This window comes from Pseudorca crassidens, chromosome 1 (genome assembly GCF_039906515.1).
Source record: "Pseudorca crassidens isolate mPseCra1 chromosome 1, mPseCra1.hap1, whole genome shotgun sequence".
Classification (NCBI taxonomy): Eukaryota; Metazoa; Chordata; class Mammalia; order Artiodactyla; family Delphinidae; genus Pseudorca; species Pseudorca crassidens.
In genome coordinates, this window is record NC_090296.1 from 25714663 (window position 1) to 25731278 (window position 16616).

The following is a 16616-nucleotide window of genomic DNA, read 5'->3' on the forward strand; positions in this document are numbered from 1 at the left end:
TCTCTCAAACCCTTTTTAATTACATTCGGCTGCAGTCTAATTTCCTTTAAGTCTTGTCTAGTCTTTCAGGGGCTAGACCTGTGACCTTATGATAATCGATTTAGTTTATGTTTTGTTTCTGTTTCCGTCACACGAAACAAGAAGGAAGAGGTAGCAACAGTGAGGCCCAGGCCGCATGTGTCAGAGCCGGACATCCTGTCTCATCATCGTGCCCTCAGATGGCCCTCAGCTGTCACCAAAGGGGAGGCAGAGCTGGTGCACAGGAAACAGAAGCACCTGCCCAGCCCAGGCTAAGGGCACATCTGTCATCCGAGGCACCTGAATTCCAATCTCTGGGCTCTGAGTTCAAGCAAGAACCCTCTTGGGTGTTTTGCTCCAGCCTAGATTCCAGAGCTTCTCACCCAGGAGGGACAAGGAAGGAGCCACAATGAGTCTCACTCATTTGTTCAATCAAAATGTACTGATTACCTTCTTGGTAATGACTTTGGACCAAGGTATACACAGAGACCCACATGTAGCCCAGTGGAGTCTATACCAGGAGATGAGGCTTCTGGCCACACAATAACTCCTCATCATTTGTATGGTCACTGCTATTTGTGAAATTTTTAATTATCATTAATTATCATTAATATCCAAACAGCACTGAAAGGCACTTTAAAGACTCTTCTGTTACTAATCAATTATGTGATTAGTCATTACTAGTACTATTGATTATTATTAATACTTAATGTCATGAATCATAAAAGCAGCCAAAGATTTTATTGATTGATATTAACTGCTAATAACTAATTAGTAAACTAATTCATAACCCAAAAAACTTTGCACTACTCATAAAACTGGTCTCAAAAGCATTCTGTGGTGGTTGGCATGTCACTTCCTTGGTTCCTTTAAAATGAGAGGGTCTGTTTGAATGGAAGTCAGGGGTTCTTAGCTTTATAGGACACCATCCCCTTTACAGGAAGTCACCGATTTGAAATTTTGATGCCAGCTATGAAGCCCAGAAAATGTAAATACTCCCATAATTTTGTACATAATTCAGGGGGGTTATCAACCCCTTGAACTTCACCGTGGGTGGGGAGAGGGTCAGGTTAAAACTTGTCTGGTCCAAGTCTAAAATGCTTTGGGCTGCTGTCACTTTAGACTGTTCTTGGCTTGGGAAAATAAAATAAAACTCCTCAGTCTCACCTTCTGTTTTTATTCAATTCCGTTCTTAACAGCCTGCCCTAAGTAGATTCAAGTTTTTCTTTTTTGACAACAGATGAAATCAACGAAAATAAAACAGGTGTTGTTATCAACTTGACTTTTTGATTTTTCTCCCAAATTTATCTTCTCCATAAAATTCTTCCAGCAGCCAATTTTCCACCAGTGCCTAGCACGTACTCAATAACCAGCAGATGTTTACTGAATATTCACATGAATGAATGAGTGAATGAATAAATGAACATTCCAAAAGGTTTGCCCTCTCCCCAGAAATAATTATATGTTCACATGTGCATTACCCAAATGCATTAAGTTTTTATGCCTCTAAGATTTTGGTGGAGAAAGGACTACCTCTGAACTTTGGGGAACCACAGTTTTAAGATGCCTGAGAATATTCTACTTGATTTGGAGTCTTGTTAATCAATCAAGGTATATTCAACAATTAATACTTCCTTCAAGGTAGAATAATGAAATCATTCTCCTATAGGGCTATTGGCTCACAGTAGGAAAAATAAATTATGAGCCACACAGAAATGTAATAGAAAAATTGAGAGTCACGTAAAAGTTTGAAAACTAGTGACTTCTATTTATAATAGCAAAAAAAAAAAAAAGGGGGGGGAATTATCATTATCCAGGCATAGGCACTGCGCTATGAGGCACTTTATATACATGCTCTCATTTCTGCCTCTTCTTGTCCATTTCACAGAGAAGGGAATCAGATCCAAGAGGTTAAAGCATTTCTCAAGGTCACATAGCTTTTAATTTCAAATGCGGGACTTGGACCCACGTGTTGGGTTTTTTTTTTTTTTTTTCACTTCTTTCTTTATGCAGCCCTGTCTCAGGCAATACAGTACAGGACAATACAATAGGAAGCTTGAGATAAGGCATAAAAAGAGCTTTGTAAACTGTAAAATGCAACTGAAATTCGAGTTACTGCTATCAAGTTATTATATATTATAAAAGAAATAATGTTCTATGGAAAAACAGGACACTAAATAGAACGCCTACACGGATGTGAACTGGTAAAAATGGATGTTCGACAAGGATCGAAAATCAGTTCAGAGTGCTGCAAATAGCTTACCATTCATGGGGTTTATCTTTGTTCTGATAAGTTATTAAAGTGCATACTTTTTAGAAAGCAGAATTACAGGGTGAAGAGAAGTTTCCATGGGATGGTCTACATCTCTGGGGCTTTTAAAAATGTATTTAAAAAAAATAAAATCAGCTGTTGGATTCTGTGCCAACACAAACATTACCTAGCCACCCACTGTTCAATCAACACATTCAGAAAAGAAACAAGATGACAGACAGCATGCACTGAAAATGTTGTTCAGAAAAAATCAAAAACATAACTGTCCCAGGTCTTTACTTTTAGAGTCCCTTGGTATGGGCTGGATGACATCAAATGGTGGGTGGATGGGATTCTGGTGCTCAGATCAGAGAGTTCTACCCTAATGCTGCAGAGCACCTTGGGGACAGGTGGTACATGAAGGGCAGGGAGCCTGGCCATGAATTAGATTCTTTAGGGAGTGATAGAGCACGGGGGTGTTCATCATCAATTTCAGAAGCTTAAGGGATAACAGGGAGTGATACAGGATAGTGCTATTGGGACCTGGGAATGATGCTCATGGGTCAACTGAGTCCTACCCTGTTCTCAAATGGTGAGCATGGCAGTGAGACCCGGCCTGCTAAGCTCCCTGCTATCGTGGGCAGGCAAGAACTGCTGCAAAGCCAGCCCGCCAGCAGACAGACTCTGCCTCGTCAGTTCTCCCCTTGCTGCTGAATCACTGTTCCAATCTCTGGACCCAATTAGTCTGGCTCTGGACAGCCACTCAAATCAATAAGAGTCACTGGCCGTGCATCTAGAAGTAGAGTTGCCCCAACTATTAAAGGGACAATATCAGGTGATAATGACAAAGCTGAAAACACCCTTGGCTGTGCCTTTCTCTTTTGTGCAAAGTCACCGACACCATCAAGTTCATCACCATTTACTGGGAGTCAGTCTCTGTTTCTCTAGCACTGGTCAACAGCTGTCGCCGAGACCATCCCCGTCCCCAAGAGGAAGAGACACAAAACACCAAGGTGGTACATGCTATTGGGTGCCAACTTCCTGGCTAACAGAACCTCAATTTTCTGCATCTTTCTTGTCCTTCAAGGAAGGCAGGCCTTAGCCTGAGAAGGCAAACCATGATTGGTCTAAGCCAATCAAAGTGGTCCCAATCCTCCTGCCAAGACTGATTCAGTCTTGGGGATGTGGGCCTGCTTCTGGCCAATGAAAACTGAAATGAATTCTATTAAGGGGCTACTTTTTAATACGAGGGAAGAAACAGGCCCTCTCTGGCATCTGGATGTCATCTACTTGTAACAGCAGGAACCCCGCAGCTGTTTTGCAGCTATGAGGGGCACTACCTTAGAAGGACAAGCCAGGAAGCTGAGCTGGCAGAGTGGAAGACATAAAGAACCTGGGTCCTTAAAAACCACGAAGAAGTGATGGATTAGTCAACCTTGAAACAGCTGACCCTACTTCCAGATGTCTTGTAATGTAAGATAATATAGGTTACTATTGGGGCTTCCCTGGTGGCGCAGTGGTTGAGGGTCTGCCTGCCGATGCGGGGGACGCGGGTTCGTGCCCCGGTCCGGGAGGATCCCACGTGCCGCTGAGCGGCTGGGCCCGTGGGCCGTGGCCGCTGGGCCTGCGCATCCAGGGCCCGTGCTCCGTGGCGGGAGAGGCCACAGTGGTGAGAGGCCCGCGTACCGCAGGGAAAAAAAAAAAAAAATATATATATATATATATATATATATATATATATATATATATATATATATATAGGTTACTATTATTTATACCACTTTTAGTTGGATGTCCTGATACATGCAGTTGAAACCATACTCACTGCTATGGCTAGTAGCCCCCACCTCCTTATTCTCAAAAGTCTCATTTCTGCAAACCTCTATCCTTGCAGCAGATATGTGTTTGGATTTACAAGCCCACTTCTTAAAATGCAAATATCCAGAAGTTAAGCCTATTAGCCACTCTCTCCTTAGTATGAACTACTTTAATCAGGTTTTCTTCCTCTCAAGACCAGGCTGTGGTCAATCACAGGGTTGGAGATGAGAGAGAGACAATAGTGGGCAGTGGGAGAGAAGCATGAGGACACACAATACCTGGAATTGGCATGAAAAGAAACACCAGAAGGCTCTTCACGGGCTTTGCCTCCCCTCTATCTCTAAGTTTCTGGTGGGTACGATAGCCCTAATGCCTCCTAGAAATCATTTTTTTCCTACCAAGCACACTGGAGTATGTGTCATTCCTAAAATCAAGGCACCATTTAGGTCTGGACTTAGAAGAAAATAGTAATACTCATTCCAAATATAAAACCAAATGAGCTTTCCAGTTGGCGCCTCTTAGTTGTGAAGCAGAAAGGGTGACCAGATAGGCCTTTTTTCCACCAGAGGCCAAGCCCAGCGACAAGGCAGTATCACTCTGCTGCTGCTAATGCTGACGGTCCATGGAGGTGGTGACCTCAGGCCTCATTTCCAGCTTCTCTCCTGAAGGCTGTGAGTGCGGGTCTCTGATCTGCCTCGCGATCCCAGCCCCAGCCACTGCGAAGGAGCCACTCTGTGCTCTGCACATAGTCACAGGGCTGGTAATTTCCAAGAAAAGCATCTGATGCTTATCTCAGGCCGGAAGATGCCAAATTTTTATTACTACTATTATTGATATCGACCTTACGGCCACCATTACTTAGGGAGCAGTGAGGCTCTGAGCAAAGAAAAGATGTCAGCTGTCCTCCCAGCCCCAGTGGGTCTGCTGGCACAACCGGGCAGAGACAGGTTCCCAGCTAATGCAGGCATGGCTGCTGGGTCCCAGGACACCCAGGGATCCTCCGAGACTCACAGTGCACTTGCATCTATGGCTGTTCCATAGCTACTGACTGATGCTTCAGAAAACTAAGGTTTCCAGGTGGCTGCCCAATGCCACTCGGCAACCCCGCTCCCGAGTCCCGGTCAGCTCCCTTTTCCACTGCACCCAGCAATATTCCAAACCTTCATTTCCCCGCTCAAGCCTCCATGCCACCTCCTACCCCCTCTTTCTCAGCAGATGGTCTTACCTCCTACTTCAGAGAAAAAATAGAGGCTATCAGGCTGGTACGACTCAGCTGTCCACTTTCCCCACCTTCCCCCTCTGCCCCACTCACTCATCTGTACCCAGTCTTACTACCTTCCTCTAGCCTCAAGCAAAGGCTGCCAAAGCCTAACGTTTCCACCTGTGTCCTTGGAGCCCAATCCCTCCAGGCCCCTCCTAAACCAGATCTATCAGTTACTTCTCTCTCCTAAATCTCCAAGTCTCCGGCTCTGCTGCCCCTTCCCCATCAGCTACAGCCTGCCCCAGGTCCCCGCCGCTAATCCTGTGCTCTGCTCTAACCACTATACTCACCCTCCCCCACCATCCATGGCTAAACATGAAAAAGAGTAGTCTACATTAACCGTCTCTGCTCCCTGAGGCCTCAATTCTCTTCCACCCCACTCACCCCACTCTCCCTGCTCTTCCCAAGAACTCTAAGTCGCCAAACCCAAAATACTCTTTCCAGAGCTTCACAAATTTATACTGCATTTGACAACATGCCGTAATTCTGACAGATTATATTTTCCAAAACGGCTGCAACAATACCTCCCCCTCTAATGCTCTTCTGGAACCGTGCCACTCGCCCATCAGGAGGTAGAGTCTATTTCCCTGCCTCTTAAACCAAGGGGGACTTTGTGACTCTTGATCTTACCAATAAAGTACGGAAGAAGTAACCTGCGTGACTGCCACGGCTAGGTCATAAAACTATGATGTGCTTTCAGCCTTATTCTCTTGGGACACTCCCTCTTAGAACCCAGCCACCATGCTGTGAGGAAGCCCAACCAGCCTTGGAGAGGCCTTGGTGAGGGTCTAAGGCCCTGACCCACAGCCCCGGCTGAGCTCCCAGCCAACAGCCAGAACCAACTTGCCAGCCGTGTGAGTGGGTCCTCCTGTTGCAGTTAAGCCACCCCAGCTGGCGCCAAATAAAACAGAGATGAGTCTCCCTGCCACACCCTGCCCAGGTTGCAGAGTCATGAGCAAAATACACGACTGGTGTTTTAAGCCACTGCGTTTTCAGGTGGTTCATCACGCAGACTAGTGGTTGTATCAGTTGGGATGCTAGGTAACTGACAGTGCTCTCTTCTCTACATTGTTCTCATTGGACGTAGCTGCTCAGTCCTGGGTCTCCTCTAATCCCTCTGACCATGCCTTCTTAGTTCCCTCCGGATCTCATCCTCCTGGGCATGATGCTCCTCACAGCTCTTTCTTTGCCCCCTCCTTTTATTTTTACTCTATATAGCTTTTCTAAGTCATCTCAGCGACTGCCCCAGATTCCGCTCCCATGAGTCTCCTTGCTGATAAATCCAGAATCTGTATTTCCAGCCTGAATTGCAGACCGACAGAGAGATCCTGATCTAAAACTGCTGACGGCAATGCCTTACAGAACAGAGTTGCTCCGTCACCCACTCCACTTGCTCTGACATCCATCCCACCCCCTTAATCTCATAAGAAACTACATTCCGCAGGCTCCCTTGCCAACCGGCTTCCAGCTAGGTTTGGTGGAATACAGGGGAGTGGGCGGGGGGAACAGGAGGAGGTGAAACACCCACTGCCTCAAACAGCATCTGTGGCTCCAACCCCAGGTGACAGGCCCGAGGTCTGTGATCCACTCCCCTCAGGTGGGCCCAGCACCTGGGCTCCAGGGAACCACCTCTCCTCCTTGTCCCTCCACCTGGAGGGTGGCAGTGGCTTCCCGCTATTGGTGACTATCTCACCATTCCACTTGGCTTCTCAGCAATTCCATGCCCTGTGAACCCCATGTTCTGCTTTAAATTCCCTCTGAAATACCTAGAGCAAGTTCTTTTTTCCCCCAACTGAATCCCGACTGATACACATCGTTAAAGGCACCTAAATTTAATCATTTAAGCCAGAAACTTACAATTTGTTTTCATTTTCATTCATACCAGTATTTCCCCCCATCCCATGTAAAGCTGGTCACAAAGTCCTGATGATTCCACCCTGTGAATCCATGCCTCTCCTCCACCCCCATTACACTGCCTGGGTTCACATCATCTTTTCTCTCTCAGACCAAGGCTGCAGCCCCTCAATTAGTCTCCCTGGCTACAGTCTTTCTGCCTTCCAATACACCCTCCAGACTGTCAACAGACTTTTATTTCTAAGGCACATCTGATCACGACATTCCCCTGATTAAAATTCTTAAATGGTTCCCCACTGACTACAGAAGAAAATCAGATCTGCTCGGTTCCACAGTAAATACGTACTTACTATGTATACCATTCTGCGCCTGAGCCTGGAATACGAGGCCCTTCATGTTCTGTCCTGCCTACCTTCCCAGCCTCATTTGCACCCACGCCCAGCTCGTTCCATCTGAACCAGCTGAAGCTCTCCAAGCACACCCTGCTCCCCTAAGACTCAGGGCCTTCACACAGGCTGGGTCATCCTTCCCCTGCCCGGCTGTCTCGTGGGTGCCTTGGTGAAGCCCCCCTGATGCCCCCAACATTCCAGGCACAGGGCTCCACAGCACTCTGCAAACACCCCTTTGACGGAGCTCATAGTCAAGGGCTGTTTTGTGTACAAGCCTGTCTGCCCCACTAAATGGGGAGCTCCCCTGAAGATGAAGATGCAGGTCACTCACTCTTGTGTCCTATGTACGTGTTAAGTTTAGTCAAAGTGAGCTGGAAGAATAAACTAAGTGTCCAAAGTGAGGAGAGGGAACCAAGGAAAGGGAAAGAGAAAAGGAAGGAGAGGGACAAGCTGGCAGGGTAGGCAGACTGCTGACCTCCATTGGGGGTGCTGGCTACCGCCCAAACCCTGGTCACTCACCCTTCTTCCTTGCTCCAGGCATGGAGCTAGAAAAGTCCAGAGGCACAGTCCCCACTACAGCTGTCCCAGGGCCATTTTAGGGCAGACACGTTTTGTTCATTCAAAGCAAAGTATCAGGGAAGCAAATGTGCAATCTGCATAAATATTTCTATGTGATCTGCCTGTCATTTCCACATCCCTTGACTGACCACATGCTCCCTTTTGTTATAATTTAACAAATTAGGAAGTAACTTTTTCTACCCCCAAGGAAGTCACCTGTGGGTCGTCTCATTTCTACAATATCCCCCTGAGGTCTCCTTGGCCCCAGCAGCTGCCCACCGTGTTCTGAGACCACCCACAGACAGTTCCCAGGAATGAATCAAAAATCAAGCAACCCTGCCATGGGTCCCCTGGTCACAGCGCTGTCATGACACCTCCTTTGTGGTCTCAAGCTCTCCTCTTTCACTCTGCTGCTCAAAGGGCCACACTCCAAACTATAGGCCTTGAACCGGTTTCACTGGGACTGCCTGGATCCCAGGGAAATGTAGAACGAGTATGAAGGAAGGGGAAGGTGGGAGGCTCTCACCTCCATCAGAAGAATGTCCTTTGAGCTCTGAGCCTGCACCTTTGGGTGCTGGACCTTCACGGCCACCGTCCGCCCATCATGCAGCACCGCCTTGTGGACCTGGGCCAGGGAGGCAGCTCCCAGAGGGGTGTCATCAAAGCTCATGAACAAATCATGAATCTGTCAAGAGTGGAGAGAGGACAGAGCAATTAAGATGATGCAATTCAGTGAGAGGGGCCAGGCGGATGGGCCAGGGCCAGCACTGCCCAGTGCCCCCAAGACAGATTTTCTCCTCTATCAATTGCTTTGCCTGGGCCCTTTAGTGCCACGGAAATTCACACCAGCCACCAGGGCAGGGAGTGAGACAGAAAACACACGTGGAGGGTGGGTCTCATACCTGTGCAGGGGTACCCTGAGCACCTCCATTTAAAGCCAAAAGAGTGCCATCTCGAGTGTTCAGAACCGTGCGTCATCCACCTATTTAATTACTCACCATTGTGTCTCCGAGGCTCTCACATATGGATATGATCAAAAGTTAACAGAACCTGGGTCCAGGGCAGCCCAAGCCCGGGGATCCGATGGAAGATGTTCCAACCCCGCCAATCCGGAAAGCTCAAGGAAGCCCAGGCTAGAGGCTCCAAACCCAACAGCTACCACTTGTCGCTGCCTGAGCCTCAACATGGGTCCCCAAGTCCACTCCTGACCCAGCCACCTGGCAGAGATCTCTGCACACCAGAGCCCTGCTTTTGGTCTTCAGGTGTGATGCCACCCCAAGTACCTTGGGCAGATCCCTGCCCCTTCTGCGCCTCACTTTCTCTGTGAAATGGAACATATACCCCTTACTCTTCCATCTTCTCTTCCCTTCTTCCTCCCCTCCTTCCGTCTTAGAAATGCCATTTCTCCTGAAGGAAAGGTCTGTCTGACTTGAGTGGTCAGATAGATGGTCCAGACATGAATATTCTACCAGATGGGAAGAAGGGCCCCAAAAGCCTTTTGCAAAATTGTCCAGGTCTGAAATTCTCATCCCTTCCATTTCTTGAATTCCCTGTATAGCCTCACAATTCTGGAAAGGCCAGACATTCACTCACACACACACACACACACGCACGCACGCACGCACGCACGCAAATGTGCATGTGTATGCCACGTGCCTCCGCTCCTTCTCACACCACCCAGGCTCTCATGCTGAGGTCCACTCAGTCCGTGCCCCTGCTGCCTCTCTTCGTCCCCCTTCGGCAGCAGCCACTCCATCCTACCCCTCAGCCCTCTCCTCTCCTTGGACTTCAGAGGTCACACGACCCACGGCCACCACCCCATCCCTTTGTTTGCTAGGCTGCACCGTCACTTTGCTAATCTCATCTCATAAATCACTCCCTCCAGTCCTGTCATCATTTTGGTAGCTTTCACTAACTCCATGCCATTTATCAACATCCTGCGGGGGCCAAAGGTCCAGGCAACACGGGAGGGGCCTACCCTTTTCTGTCACGGGAGATGGGTACAGACTGGCCTCCCGTCCCCCTTCTTCCTTATTGGGTATTTATTCGTACCCCTCCTATTGCCCCCTTCCCCAACTTGCCTTTTTCCCTCCCTCGTGAGTTCTGGGCTCCCTAAGGGCCAGATTCTTCCCACTTCATCCCCCTGAATCAGCCTGGGTCTCTCCACACAAGAACGCTTTATCCTGGACCTGGGCTTAGACTAAGAACGAAAGGGCCGTCAGCCCTATAGCGCGTTAGAACATCAGCTCCAAATAGGCAGCAATTTTTTTCTGTTTTGTTTGCTGCTGACTTCCCTACAGTTAGAACAGGACTGGAACTAGTCAGTGCTAAACAAATATTGTTGAAGGACTGAACCCACTATTCTTTCTATCGGAGAGGGATTGTATCAACTCTTTCCTCCTTCTGAAATGGCTGGACCATCCTACTCCCACACTGCTACTATTCCAAAGGCCTCACACATAAAAGCACATGTCACGAGTGGGATTTACCTAGGTGGACTCCACCTGTTACTCCAGAGTGGGGTGAGACCCTGGCCTGATCATTCAGAACCCCAGGTACCTCAAGCCACACTGATTACATCAGAGATTGACCCAAGTGGTCCAATCAGACTCAATTGTTTTACTTTTGCTTAAACTGTAGAAGTGCTTCTCCTTCTTTCTGCTCAACTTGAAGCTGAAAATTGAACTTGAAGCCTGGAGCTACCAGGGGTCACACAGTAGCAACAAAGAGGAAAGCAGAGTCAAGAGAGAGAGTGAATCCTGGTCACAATGGCTGAGCCCCTGGTCTAGCCATGCCTGGATGCCCACCCTAGAATATCTTTTTTTTTGCTGAAGGTAGTTTGAGTTGTTTTCTGTCACACACAACTGAAGGGGCTCTGACTGACACAGTGTGTTCTCAGGCCCCAGCAGGGATAGATGAAAGAAACCTGGGCATGGTGCCCGGTACCCCCAAGAGGCCAGTACATGAGAGTTCCATTTCCTCCCCACCCTCTTGCTGGGACTGGGATCCAGGAACCGAAGGGAGATGGAACTTCAGCAACATTCCTGTCCGTAACATAATGAGATCAACACCACTTCCTTGGAAAGCCTCTGGTAATTCCTGAAGGAGCACCAAGGAGAATGTTTTCTAGAGAAAAGCTGTGAACTCAGACCCTCACCTCCGGCAGCTAGGATGGGCAAGGGGACCTGGGGGTCATCTGACCCCGCTCCCACCCCAAGCCTCCGCCTGGCTCCCTGGGAACACTTGCTCGTTCTCTGAGAAGGACAACCAGTCTTCAAATCAGAGTCATTGCAGGGACGCTGCAGAGTCACTGCAACTGAAGAGTGATGTGGCATCACTAGGGCTGTGTGGCAGGAACAGCTGCCAGGAGCGCTGCAGGGGGCGGGGAGGCGGGGGGAGGAACGCGTCAAGGCAAGCATGTCCCAATCTTCAGGGTAAGAGGAAGACTGGTCCCCCATATCCCCAGGGAATGGGGAGGGGGGCCTCCCACAGTTCCCTGCTCCCACCAGGGGTCGGGGGGGTCCCAAGATACCACCAAAGCCCAGGTGCCCATTCAGCACCCTGAACGAGGCCCAGCTGTGAGGACTTGCCCAAATCCTCAATTTGACCAGTGGAAGCAAAGAGGCATGGCAAGTGAGGATGCACTACCCGCTCGGCGCAGGGAACCTGCTGGGCAGATACCCCGCCCACCCCACCCCATCCATGCACTCCCACCACCTCCGGGGGGCCCCTGCAGCCACCCTCTTCCCCTTTATCAGGAAGCACGTCAGACACCCACACCCTCCTGTGCTTACACACACTCACACACAACACACACACACAATTATTGATTGCTAGTGAATGTTCCTAGCCGGCTTATAAAAAACCGTAATTAAAGATTGGGGCTACAGGCTGTAATTAAATATGAATAAAGTATCTCTAAATGGAACCTTGATTCAAAGTGTTCGCTGGAAGTACTTTATGCTGATAGAGAGTAAGGAAAAATAGACCCTGTCCCGAAAGCAGAATTTTACCCCTCGTGCAGCTGAAACAAACGTCACCCCCCTCCAATCAGGCCTCATCCCCCAGACCTTTAGCAGAAAACCATTAGCAGAAACAACCTGCAGCATTTGCAGCAATTAGATTCAAGCAGGGCCCTCAGCTGCCTCCAGTCACTCGCAGAAACCTCTCTCCCCTTCTAAGGCTTTCTTTCCCCTGTTCTTTTTTTCTCCCTCTGGGTCTGGCGGCAATATCAATTAACTAAAACAACTACATTTTAAAATGACGTTATGTGCTTTTTAATTACTGTCAGCCCATGATTCAAATATATCAATGTCCCTGTCTGGAAAAGGAAAAATAATCAGGGAAAAAGTTTCTCTAGCTTTGTATGGTCTGGGGTGTGTGTGTGTGTGTGTGTGTGTGTGTGTGTGGTGTGTGTGCGTGCGTGCGTGTGCATGTGTGTGTGTGTGTGTGTGTGTGTGTAAGGGGTGGGGAGAAGGGCAAGAAGAAATTTGTCACCTCCTAGGGGCTTAGCTCACCAGGGGCTCAGGTTAAGACTTCAGCACGTCTATATGACATGATGGATGTTAACTAAATTTATTGCAGTAATCATTTCACAGTATATGTAAGTCAAACCATCACGCTGTACACCTTAAACTAATACAGTGATGGATGTCAATTATATCTCAATAAAACAGGAAGAAAAAAAAATGTCAGCAGACTGCCTTCAGCTGGGGTCCAAGAATCAAGAGACCACGTGACGTGATGCCCTAGTACTGGGCAAAGTGAGAGACCCTCCAGAAAATCAACCAGGAGGATTCCCATAAAGCGAGGTTACCGGGCAATGTTTCCAAAATGCCACGTTAAGCAGCCAAGCACTGGCCAGGTCCTCACTCAGCCCAAAATAAGGAGGCCGGAAGTCAGGACCTTCTAGAGAAGCCTCAACATGACCCCTGGGGGGAGTTTCACTTGGGTCTCTTAGCCAGCCCCACCAGAGCCTGCAGCCCAGGCAGCCCCAGCCTCATGGGGACTGGCCCATCAGTCACAAGATGGGGGATGTCCCAGATTTTCCAAGATGGTCCAATTTCAAATACTCTATCCTGTTGTCCCCATGCTCATTCACATCAGACATATTCTGGATTCAGAAACGACATCACCAAAAGATAATGCTAAGAAATCCAGCACACCCTGAACTGGCCAGCTCCACATGTAGACAGAAGCAAATCCAGGCCTTGATGCCAAGGCCAGGCAGTTCCCACTTAGGAGCCAGGAAGACTGCCCAGGGCACCTAAGCAGGTTACCATGGCATCAGCAGCAAACAACATCTGGCTCTCAAGGTCTTGAGATGGCCCAGCCCACACCTGGCTGGGTGCCAGCAGCCATCCACTGCTGCCTGATGGGGAGAAGGACAAGTCTCCGTGCTAATGAAGTGGCTGGAGTGAACCATACCCACCCCAGCCTGAGGCAGACAATAGAGCTCTAGCTCGCTAGGACTCTGCCAAAACATTGATGTCTGATGTCTGCCTTGGGCAGAAAATCCATCCCTCCTCTCAGCACCAGGAACCCCGACACCTCACAGTCACCCTATCCGCTGATACCCCATTTTGCTGCAATTCCTGCCCCTCAAGTAGGGGCTGGACTTAATGACCCACTCCTAGCAAACAGCACATGGAGGAAGTGACGGTGTCCAATTCCCAAGACTGTCACCAAGATGTCCTCCTTGCTTTCTCTCTTGGAATGCTTGCTGGAGGAAGCAAGCTGCCATGTCACGAGGACACTCAAGCAACCTGTGGAGAGGTCCACGTGGTAAGGAACCCAGGCCTCCTGCCGACAGTGGGCCATCTTGGAAGCAGCTCCTCCCTCCCCACTCAGGCCTTCAGATGACTCTACCCCAGCTAACATCTTGACTGGAACCTCACGAAGAGACTAGCCAAAGCTATCCAGTACCTCCCAAATTCCTGACCCGCAGAAACTGTAAGATATCAAATGTCTGTTGTTTTAAGGCACTAAGTTTTGGGGTAATTTGTTATGCAGCAATAGCTGATTAATGTAGCCCAAGCACACCCTGCCAGACATCACGAATCAATCACAGCCTTCGTTCCTGCTGGGCCCAGATGATGCCTCAAAATTTCTCTCAACCCAGTGTTCCACGCAGCCGCTACCAACCGACAAAAGTTAACGTATGAAATGAAACCAACCTGCCATTTCTTAGCCTAAGCCAATGGATATTTACTGCAGGCCCATCAAATGACAAACACCATGCTAGGAACATGGGCCAACAAAACAGGCAGTCCCTAGCCATGAGGAGACCTTGGTGCAGCCGAATGTCCTACTAGAAAAAGGCAACAGCCTCTGAAAAACACACCTGCATTTTAGCAGTACCTGCTGGAGAGAGTGCCCCCTGCCCAGTACTGCTTAACCCAACCCTGAAAGGACCTTCAGGCAAGGTAAGAAGAGGGGACCCCCAATATCGCCATGTAGACCCTGGGGGGTCAGGGGAGGGGACAAGGCATCCAGGTGTCTCTCCGTCTCCCCACTCAATAGCTGCCCTGCCTCAAGGTGGGTGCAGCCCCATCTCCAGCTTCCCACTCAGAACAATTTATTATAATAAAAATCGTAATGACAATACTAGCTCAAGGACACCTAGAACCTGTTTTCCATGGAATCTGTGTTATTTCTGGGGTTCTAAAAGATCAAAGTGTTGGTTCTGCAGAGCCATTAGCTATTGCTACTGCCAAGCTAGGCCAACAGCAGAACCTGAGGCCCTTCTCAACAAGGGTCCTCCCCAGAAATTACAAAACAGCATTCCTGTCTAAGTTCTTGCAAGGAGGCTGGCACGATGCTAAACTCTTACCAATTTGCCGAAGAGCCTCCAGGTACAGGATAATCATCTACCTGGCTCTGCCGAGGGCGTCACAGGTCAGACCAAGCTTCTTTCCTCCTGCGGGATGGTAACAAGTAGCTGACAGAAGGAGAAGCAAGAAGCCAGGAGCAGCCCACCCTAGGATGGCCATGGGCGTGCTCCCTGGGAATGCCCACCTGCTGGTCAGGACAGTCGGATCTGAGAGGCAGCAAGGCATAGTGATTCCAATGCCAGCTCTGGGTCAAACTGCCCCTACTCAAGTTCTGGCTCCAAGGTGCATCAGCTTCGGCAGTGACATAATCCCTCTGTACCTCAGCTTCCTCATCTGTAAAATGGGAATTTGGGTACCTACCTCATAGAGTTGTATGAAACAACATACATAAAGGGTCTAGAATAGAGCCTACAGAAGACCCCCAATAATTGTAGCAGGAGTAGTGGGTGCCCCATCTGATGCCTCCATGAAGAGGACACAGTGGTCTAATGAAAAGAGCACTGGACAAGGAAGCTCTCAGGTCTGTTCTGTCAGTGAGTAAAAGCCACCATCCTCTTTCACCCAAAGACTCCTAACTGGTCTGCCCACTCATGTTCCTTTCTGTGCCAAGCCCTCTTCCCCATACAGCTAAGGTGAGTTTTCCAAACATAAACTGATCACGTCACTTCTTGCTTCAACTACTTCACCAACTTCCCAGGGCCAAAATCTTTAGCACGACCCACAGGGTCTGACCCTGCCTACATGTCCTGCCCCTTCTCCTCCCTCTGCCCTCCCCAAGATCCATCTGCCCTGAAGAGATGGCCTCTTTTGACCACCAGCATACTCCCTCACTGCCCAGGGCCTTTGCACGTGCCATCCCCTCTGCCTAGAAGGAATGAATAGGAATTCTTCATCGAGGGAATTCCTACCCATGCTTCAAATCACAGCTCAACTGTCACCTCCTCAGGGAAGCCTCCCTGTGTACATTCTCAGAGTTCATTGCCTTCCTCAAGAGCAATTACACAACTGCACTTTTGCCTCAATTTATATTTGCTTCATCTCCCTCTTTCCTTCTAGATGATAGACTTCTGTTTTGCTCAGCATTGCATCCAAGGCACCTGGCACACAACTGGTGCCCAGTATGTATTTCCTAGTGAATGAATGGACGTGAGGTTTGATTTCCCATCCTCTTTCTGGTGAGGGGACTCCAGGCCTTCCAGCTTATCCAGGATAGCTAAAACACCTCCCGGAAGTGGCTACAGTTCCCTCAAGGTGGCTGGGCACTTCGAGAGCTGTGGGTAGAGGGACTCTATGGAAATGTTGTGATAATAATGATTAATAAAAAGCAGATAAACACCCAGTGTGGCCGGCCAGCCCGGAAAGCCATCCATTAGATCTGTCATTCATTAGAGGTGGGGGAGGGCACAGTCCAATCAGATCTTCTCAGTTTAAGCAAACCTTCTGTAAATTGTAGGCTGCAGGCACTGACATTTGATAAATTATTGTTCATAACCCACCATTGGCTGTCATAAATCTAATCTTTCAACATTTCCCATCTTAATAACTTGTCCAGCTGCACAGGGTGACAGGTCTATGTCTCTGCCTGTGACAGAGATCTCTGGGGTAAAGATACCAGAGATCCTAGGCAGTGCTGT

The 16616-nt window shown here is 48.8% G+C and overlaps 1 protein-coding gene across 5 annotated transcripts in view; it reads right to left on the reverse strand.

Moving 5' to 3' along the window:
- The window catches only part of ADCK1 (aarF domain containing kinase 1), a 111268-nt gene that overhangs the window by 30181 nt on the left and 64471 nt on the right, over nt 1–16616 (reverse strand). For all 5 annotated transcript variants that reach the window (XM_067729144.1, XM_067729118.1, XM_067729119.1 and 2 more), the window contains one exon: nt 8676–8834. In XM_067729144.1, coding sequence (XP_067585245.1) covers nt 8676–8834 — 159 coding nt within the window. The remainder of the gene's footprint in view (nt 1–8675; nt 8835–16616) is intronic.